The sequence below is a fragment of the Sinohyriopsis cumingii genome, unplaced genomic scaffold (assembly GCF_028554795.1).
Source record: "Sinohyriopsis cumingii isolate HCF-2022 unplaced genomic scaffold, ASM2855479v2 utg001564l, whole genome shotgun sequence".
In the NCBI taxonomy this organism is placed as follows: Eukaryota; Metazoa; Mollusca; class Bivalvia; order Unionida; family Unionidae; genus Sinohyriopsis; species Sinohyriopsis cumingii.
In genome coordinates this window covers 35,851-45,551 of record NW_028316019.1, presented here as the reverse complement: position 1 = coordinate 45,551, position 9,701 = coordinate 35,851, and the positions used below count along the sequence as shown (strand labels likewise).

The following is a 9,701-nucleotide window of genomic DNA, read 5'->3' as shown; positions in this document are numbered from 1 at the left end:
AGTAAGAGCGAGTTGATGTACTTTAGCGACACTATTTGAACTTATCTTGCGTTGTTTGGAGAACTGTGACGTTGCCGGTGCTAGTGGCTATAGCATGGGAGCAAACCTAGGTCCAGGCTCACGTGTGTTGTAACCTATGACACCATCGTCACGCATCTCTAGCAAATTAATCGTGACCGCATGTTTAACACAGTGACTCGCAGACTAACATTTGCACCCGATTTGAACACTCTAGTGATGCAATTGTCCAACGTGGTATTGTCACGAGCATAATTATCAAAGAGACCATCACTGACTGGTCTGGCGATACAGCGGGTTTTCGATGGATGCGCTCAGTCATTTGATCGTGCAAGTTTACCAGTCTGATTAAGCTCATTTTGTTGTGTTGTGTTCATTCACAGACTGGGCGCTAAGGCACGATCACAGCCGGTCTATATCTGAAATGATTCTTCTGCAAAGATTGATGATGCATGTGGTCATGTATTCCGCTCATTCGCCGGCCGTCAACACGCCTCTGGATTTGCAATTTCTTATCCTTTCGCCCTAAGTGTGTGTCTGTTAAGTTAGTAGCCTTCTTGTATATTTCTCAGTGCTATATCGCGCACGTTAATTTGTTCTTTTGTGGGATTGCTCTTGTCATGCATGCATGTTGTTCTTCGATATCCAACTACGCATTTGGAAATCGCTTACTTTATGAGTTTATTAGAGTGTGAAGTCCAGTAAGTTCTTGCTGCATCGCGCCATGATGTACACGTGCTAGTTGGTCAAATGTTTTCTGACCTGTGATTTATCTGCCGATCGAAGGTAAATCAGCGCCTTCGACGGTTATTGTTTCTAATAACCCCAGCACAACACGTAGAAGTTCTAGAGGCCCAGATCATATATCCATCTGCATTCAGTAATGGTCTCGCGAGAACCAATGCGGCTGAGAGTTTTACAGTTCTCGATCCGGTCTCGCTGTGCATATGGTCTGACGTTTCCTGGAAGTTTATTGTTAAAACTTTTAAGCAGAGACCGTTTTGTTACTTGCGCTTATCCAGGTTTTATATTCCGGGTTCGTTCCCGCTTTTGAATAGTTTATTCTTCTCATCCCACCATCCTTACTGTAATAATGATTCCATTGTCCCCGATGCAAAAATACTTAATATTTGCTCCGATGTAAATTGCGCTTGGGTTTGCATCTGCAAATCCTTAAGAATTCTCCAGAAAATAGACATATGCTATATATTCAGCACGGAAAGGTAGATCGATTGGTGTTGTCACTTCCCTATTCATCTTTCGCAAAGTTGTCACGGACGTGTCTTGCATTGCAATGAATCGCTGGTTGTTTCACATTGCATAATGTAAAGTCACATTCCTGGTTCAACCGTTGATGGTATTTTAACTTATGTTTGCAGCTGCCGCGAGAACATAAACATTTATGCTATTTTTTCCCTTAGTTCGCGGTCATAATCGTCTTCAACCAGTCTGGGTCCAGAAATTTTATCATCGGGCATTTTTATTTATTTCACCTCGTTAATGAAGTGCGGAACTATGAATCGTAAGATCTGGCCGGAAATTTGATACACGGCGTGTGGATTTGTCCATTCGCTTAGATAGGACAATTTATTTAAAAATAACAGTTAGCCATAGTATGTGGTTGACAAAGCATCGTCAACAAGCTGATGTCGTTGGTGTATGCTCCAGTGAATGCAGTACAAATAGTTTGCGTCCTATGATTAGTCATTCACAACTGGAATCAATTCGCATTATAATATTTCTGTCATTTAAATGTAATAAATCTGATCATTGCACCATGTCTTAAAAGGTCATGTTTCCATGCTAGTCCTATAGTCAGGAAATACTCAGTTGAACAAGCATTTGCTCCAGATCACTTGTACTTTTATACTTGTAGAAGTAAAAGATTGAGATCTTAATTACATTATTGTAACTCATATATCTCATATTTCACCTTATTAGCATGTGATGTCTAAATATTTCAGTTTACCAATCATTTAAATATATCCTCATGTTATCCAGATTTTTTTTACAAGGAGGTAGATTCTTCACAGGATACAGGCACAAAGAATGATATCTGAACGATAATGATTTATTCGATAGCTTTATTTTTCATAGGGTTGACATGACATGAAAGCAACATAGCCAAGCAAAAATATTGAATCTGAACTACAGTAAGAATATTACATTCTTGTCGATTCGCTTTCTTTGAGACCCAACTTATTTCAAATAGTTGAAAATACGCTATTTATAGCATTTTAAAGGTGGATATGTCGCTTTTTGAAAGAATGTGTAAATCTCACTTTGGTTTATTTAGGGCTTTTGCCTGCAGTTAGAGATTCATTTTTTGTATTATGTGAAAATGTTGATATACCTAAAGCGAAACCCATCAAATGCAACCTCTTCTGGGAAAAGGCTAACACTGATATTTACGAACAGGTAAAAAGTGTATGCAATTTCATATTTCAAGCTTTGATTTTGGACAAACGCAATGTGCCAATTACTACTATTAGTATTATTATATCAAATCCACTGTTCAAAAATGTTATTTTGTTCACAAATATTATTGTATCCTACCTTCTTAAATTCATCCAATATGTTAAATCTAAACTATTAACAAAACGTGGTCGATCTTAACATGTTTTGTGCACTATTACAAAACTACTATTTTACAGTTTTATGTGATTTTCTAACAATTGGTTGAGTCATGTTTTCTCCACCTTGTATATTTAGTCTTAGAAACAGCTGTTCATACTTCAAATGTTATCTGGATTAACCTGTTATTCAACTCTGTGAGATTACTGAAAATAATTCAACGTGACTGTTTCAATAAACATTATGCCACAATGGATGAAATTCCCACAACAAAATATTATTATTTCACCTTTAGACTAAAGTTCTTTTGGATGGGGTGTTGACTATATAAGCAGTGGAATCGTTTCTTGGGCACAGGTCCACACCAAGAGGCGCTTCGCTGCTGTTTTAATCGTATAAACAAAGATTCAAACTATGAGCTTTGTGACAAAAGGTAAAATTCATATTTATTATTCTAATGATGCATTATGAATTTCTTTCAAATATTTAACGTCACATTTGATATCGCAACTATTTCGGGGCATTTTATAAACAATATTTCCGCTTCGTTTTAATTTCCTTCTGGTAATTTATATTGTCAGTTATATGTTAATACGGAGAATATATATATATATATATATATATATATATATATATATATATATATATATACATTACATGTGTTTATATAAAGATAAGTATATATCTGCACATAATGCACTGCTTTAGCACATTATGCCTGCCACTCGATTCTTAAGGCATCATCATATAATTTGTTCTCTTTAGGTTTGCTTATCATGGGCATACCATTAATGTTCCTGCAATCTCTATTGGTGTTGGTGGTGGCTATCCAAGACATATCTGTATGCAAATGTGGTAAACCACGCACAATGGAGGAGTCGATCTGTGCTAACGAAACATGTTGGTAACATTAGTATATTAGTAAGATTCCTGCTTTCATGCTAAAAACAATAGCAACAAGAATGTCAGTAATTTTGATGAGGATGAAGGTATTAGTGGCGATGATAATGGTAACAAATCAAATAACGATACAACTATCGGTAATGCCTCTACAACTGCTGCTGCTAATAATACTACCACCATCACTACTCCAACTTCTGTTGCTCTTGTACTTACAGACTGCTCAGACATCATCGCAAATAATATTTCTATATAAAGTACTAGACGTACGAAATGTGTAGAAATCGTATGGTTCAAATGCTGATCATTTACCTCTGCATGTCAATACAATTTCATTTTATTAGCTCATTTGGCAGCATTGTGGATTTCAAAAATTGAAACCTACCGATAGAACAGTTTTTCCCATGTTGTCGAGTGGACTAACGGGCCTGCCTCTCCAATTAATGTGTTCTCAGCTTGCGAATGTTGTTATTATTTGATTAGTCTCTAACAGCATTTGCCAAATGTATCAAATCACTACCTTTGGTGCACTCCGGAAGAAAAAGAAGATCGGAATTGTGGGGTAACTTCATTGACTGAATGAAGGGGTGGCACCACTTAATTCTAAACTGAATATCAGAACGTCGTTTAAGCCAAACATCTTGATTATTTCTACTAAAAGGATTATGCCAGAAATCTTCTTCAAAAAAATCATTTTTTTCTTCTAAACTTTAATTAGACTGGAAGAATTGTAAAATATATAACAAACGGCGGCACTAGAATTTTAAAGACACATAGATCTTTACATAATTCCGAAGTATCCACAACTTGATTTCTAATCTTAGTTAATTACGTCTAAGTTTTAATTGCAATCACGAAATACAACATTTTCTTAATTTTAGCTACTGAATTTGTACTGGTTTAGCTTCCACCTTATAGGTTCTGCCTTCTGCTACATTCATTAACTGATCATAAGTTTGTTAATGTACTCATTTTCTCTTTCCCCCCCCCCCTCTCTCTCTCTCTCTCTCTCAAATATCGGAATCTTGTTTATTTTCCTAGAATTGTGGCCAATAATATAAATTTTCTATCGCTATCCATGCAAATTTCATATCGATTAAATGAGAATGGCTTATTTCAAGTTGTGCTAATTGTAGCCAGACCAAATTTGCAAACATGTATGGCAATAAACTACAGTGAAACAAAACATTACAAAAAGTATTACAAACTTTAGTGATTAAAGTTAATTAATTCTATCAATTCACCAAGATATATCACTTAAATTAATATCCTCCGTTATCTATGTCATACCACTTATCTATTTATACCACTTATCTCTGAAAACGGCGTAAAACAACATGTACAAGAAAAGTTGATAAATTCGTCATTAAAATGGTGCTTTGTTTACTTCCTCAAGTGAAATGTCTACCTTAATATAACGCTTTGCACAACAAAATCTATGAAAATGAAAAATACGTTCAGCTTGATATGTAACATGCATCAGTCATACATATATGAATACATGGACTCATGTAACACCCTTCACGTTTGTACTATGCTCATAACGGTGTTCATGACTACATTAAAACTATGTTTCTGTACTACAGTGATCATGGCAACTCCAAAACGGAAGTATTATGCAGACAAATATGGAAATGTGGTTGAAGACAAAAAATCAGCTTACTACCATGTATACAAAACATATATGAATGCCATGTACCATGTAAGTAAAGAAATTTACTTATGATATTTTTTAAGGAATCCGAGCAGTTAGGCAGTGTTTCTCGATATAATAATTTTCTTAATCAGAGAAAATGTATGCTTGATGGAGGGGCACATCGTTTTTTTGCCAAGCGGATAATACTTCAAATGATTTTGAACAATCCAACATTTAAATTGCAAAAGGGAAAGGAACTGATATGTAACTACTTATTAATATCAGCTTTGTTTCCTGTATCATACTTGTACCACAAGTCCCATTATCATCCTTGTACCACAAGTCCCATTATCATACACGTACCACAAGTCCCATTATAATACTTGTACCACAAGTCCCAGTATCATACGTGTACCACAAGTCCCATTAGCCTGATAATAAGCTGCTGAACACAAATAATCTATTACTGTGCAATGCTTGGAAAAGTTCGTTTGGGTTTTGGCGATTTTGGCTTCCATTCTTAATGTTTTTGTGTTATTGTTTAAGTTAAGTTTTGCCTCAATATATGTTTGTTTTTTATAATGTGTTCCTCAATCTTCCGTTATCTTCAGTTCTTATTTACACATATGGTACACATGCCTGAACATTTTCATTGAAAACACCGGTACAACGAGCGCAAAACTTAAAACAATCATATTTGCTGAAGATTGCAATCTTTTACACTTGTACCTTGTTTTTTATAATTGGACGTCTTAATGGTTCGTACAAAGAGATGATGCTTTTCGATTCATGCAGTCTCTTAAGTGACTTTGATAGAAGGCAATTATAGCAACCAAAGATGCCTTATCCTTTTTTTTTCGACATACTAATCACACATGACATTTCTATTTCCTTTTGACATCTTACTAAAGATAAATCAACAGCAGATTACACACACACTATGTATGCCTAACAGTAAATCACCAATTTGACGATGGGACACGAAGGACACGTATTGCTAACCTTAAGCTGCCTAACATTAAGGCATTTGATAACCAATACCTTCGTAACGTTGAAACATTCACTAGACTATGGAACACGAAAGACACGTATTGCTAACCAAACGGACATGATGCGACATCTACATCTACATCACCCTGATAGCATTAAGCCGTCACTGGTACATGCAAACCATCATGGTTACTGGATCCCTAGTATTATGGTTTTATACTAAGCTTTTAACATTAATTTAAAGAAACACCACGTGTTCAAACATAATTTCATCAGTGCGATGTCACGTGACAAAACGAGTATTACACCTAGTCAGAAGATACTTATACTTCTATACCCACTCATAAAATAAATATTAAATACAATTTATGTTCTAGAACTGAGCTTCGCAATTTTTATTTTGTTAGAATCACAGAAAAGTCAATTTATCTGAATCTTTTAAAGGACAGCGCACATTTCTTTTTTCAGGAGGGACCAAAGAAAATGAGCAAGGAGCACGTCTATTTCGAATTGGTTACACCAAAGAAAACATCGGATTGTGGCTTTCCTTTCGAAACAGACGTCGAATATTATATTGCTGGTGAGGTGTATAGTTCAAAAGTGAAGCATTATCAACATATTACACATGACATCAAAAACATTAAAACGAGTACAATCTCAAAATGAATATATGTTGCCCAGAGCTTCTAGCGTCCTAAATATTACGATACTACAATACACATATAGACTATATAACAAACGCACACACATACAAACACGCACACACATGGGGAATGTTTGCACATAATGGTAATACAAGCTGGCACATTTCATACTTCTCAATTGCAGTCTTTCTATTACAGTAAGGATTGTTATAGGCAAATATATACAGTTTGAAATCTTATGTCAAATTTACTATGTTCTAGCTTACTTAATTATTCATAATTGATAATCGGTTTATGATTATCAATTATGAATAATTCAGTAAGCTAGAACATACCTAAGTAAAAAAGAAACCGAATATTAGGAATCCAAGCACTGAAACCATTTCTAACAATAATAAAATCCTTACACTAATGACTTTTATTTATTTCCCAATGGAGATGGTATATCTTTATACAAGGTTAAATACATTTTACCAACAGTATCTGTTTGCAAATTCTAGTACGAAAGCGTAGGAGAAGCATGGAGAATATTTCTGAATATCAAAGCTTCCTTAATTCCAGGAGGAAGGAACTGCACATGTATTATGTGAACAATTTATATTGACACGGAATATTGAAAAGCATGCACATAAGACAAAGAACAGTGATAAAAAAGCTAAAAAGCAAACTTGAATGCGAGATGCCCAGATAGGCGGATGAAAAGTAATACAAATCTATACAACAATAAATATAACATTATATTGCATTTTAGGAACGGCTGGCGAATATGGTTCACTTTGGGTCACCAGCTGTGATTACGTAGCACCTGTTCCCTGGCACCTCCCCCACGATGAATTAGAGCTCCAGAATGATCTTCTAAATCGCCACAGTGATGTTGACTGCAGTAACTTAAGTAGTCGTTAATCTATACGGTTTGCTGTCCTTGTGCTAGTGAAATGTTAAACGAATAAAAGGGTTGACTCATTCTTAGTCCACTTTTTTAATTTGACTTATCTACTTATCCACTATTAAACTGTTTCTGTCTTTCTTTATTTCTTTCTTTCATTCTCTAGAATTATGTATAATTTTTACAAACCACTAATGCTTTGAAAAACAAAATCATCCAACTCATGTTCTATTTCATACGCTGTTTTGTACTTCTGACCAATAATTCGTTGCATGTTTTGTGTCTCATTATGTAACACCATGGTCGTAATGAAGACCACTCATCACAATGCTGAACCAAAAAGCCGAAGTTGATCGATAATATTCGGGAAACGTTTCACTTCCATGTTTGTGTTTATGTCGTCTCCTTTTACATTAAGAGATTTATCTCACTACGTTCATTTTCTCCAGGACTTCGAGGAATATTCTGCTCATTTGCATATTTGAACAATCCAAATTGTTTTGAGGAGAATTACCTTACTGATAATGACTACTGCTATTTTCTTCACAAAAGAGACATTGCTTGGTATTGAGTAATTCCAAATCTTGGAGTAAAAGTAGGACAAACGTTGTTAAGAGGCACTCAAAAGACTGCAGCAAGTAGTTCAATCCTCATAAGCGGGAGAAAACAAATGTAGGTAAACACAAAAAGGGGTTGACATTTTTTAAAATAACATTTATCACTTAGAAGAGGATTCTGCTAAAGCTTGTTTTATTGCATTCAACTATTGATCCTCTTACATTGTGATTCACTCTCATTCATACATGTTCCGTGTACCATATTTCACATATGCAGCTTTTATTACAATTACATTCCAGTGTGATTGTTAGAACGATAACTGCTTATAAATAAACCATTAAACTAATATTTGCTTCAGCAAATGTATAGTATAAATCTCTAAATCAAACTATTTTGATGAATAAATAATTTACATATACATACACACACAGACATATTACTAACTCATATGACTTGACTCAAAGAAAGAAATGAATGACATATAATGTCCAACTATCAAAGTCCTTTTAGTATCGAGAGAAAGACCACGAGAAAACGGTAACCAGACAGCGACGTAGATATAGCGAAATTTAACTAGGCAGGTTGATAGATAGCTTGATTTAAAGATAGGGGCAACAGTAGCTGATATGCAATCCAGCGTAGGAGGAGTTGGAATAGTTTAACTAAAAGCAATATCTCTTGAAGGAGATACAATCGCGTACCTTAAATGTAAATATTATATTGCAGATATGGGTTAAAATGTAATTTACTTCACCGAGTGTAATTTGAATGTTTCTCGTACATGACAGTGAGTATGAGTTTATTATAAAACGTAAAAGCTTCTTAGTGGACTCTTGTCATACTTTATTGAGGCGTTTTTGCCGTCTGGTAAATTCTCAGTCTTGACAATTATGTAGAGTCGCATCAGTCATGACAATGTGAATGTAATTAAGACATTTCGAAATCCAATATTTAGGGCGCTACTATCACACAATATACCTGTTATCTTTCCTACTTTCTGTTCGTCCGTTCCCCCACTGAAATGGCTATCAAAGATAAAACTTGTATACAAATTAGATCGATATGAAGGTTTGTATAAAAACTTCTTTGTTTTACAACAAGCGTTACCTATTGAAAGTCCTTGTCGCAGAAAATAGAACTTTGTATTTATTCCTATTACAACATTTGAGAGATTCAGAGATCTTTCAAAAAAGCGAAGTCTCTCTCCCTCATCCTTTATCTCCCCTGTCTTTCTCTATCTTTCTCTCTCTCTCTCTCTCTCTCTCTCTCTCTCTCTCTCTCTCTCTCTCTCTCTCTCCACATTATGATATTTTTTCGCGATGAAATTTAGTACCGCCACGATGATTTTAACGATCTTGTCAAACGACGAGATTAATGATATACGCGACGCAAATGTCGTATATAAACCAACTGTAGATGCAGATATCTCATAAGTAACCATTCCAACGATTGTCTTTCGCCGATTATATTTATTTTATTTCCTTGCGTGTTTTCT

General features: G+C 35.0%; 1 protein-coding gene across 1 annotated transcript; it reads left to right on the top strand.

Moving 5' to 3' along the window:
* The first annotated feature begins 2,952 nt into the window (after positions 1 to 2,952).
* On the top strand, positions 2,953 to 7,709 carry LOC149771936 (uncharacterized). Its single transcript, XM_089948058.1, has 5 exons — positions 2,953 to 3,025; positions 3,358 to 3,492; positions 5,079 to 5,194; positions 6,587 to 6,698; positions 7,514 to 7,709. The coding sequence occupies exons 1-5, from the start codon at positions 3,007 to 3,009 to the stop codon at positions 7,663 to 7,665; spliced, it is 534 nt and encodes a 177-aa protein (XP_089804184.1). The 5' UTR covers positions 2,953 to 3,006; the 3' UTR covers positions 7,666 to 7,709.
* Positions 7,710 to 9,701: the final 1,992 nt, after the last annotated feature.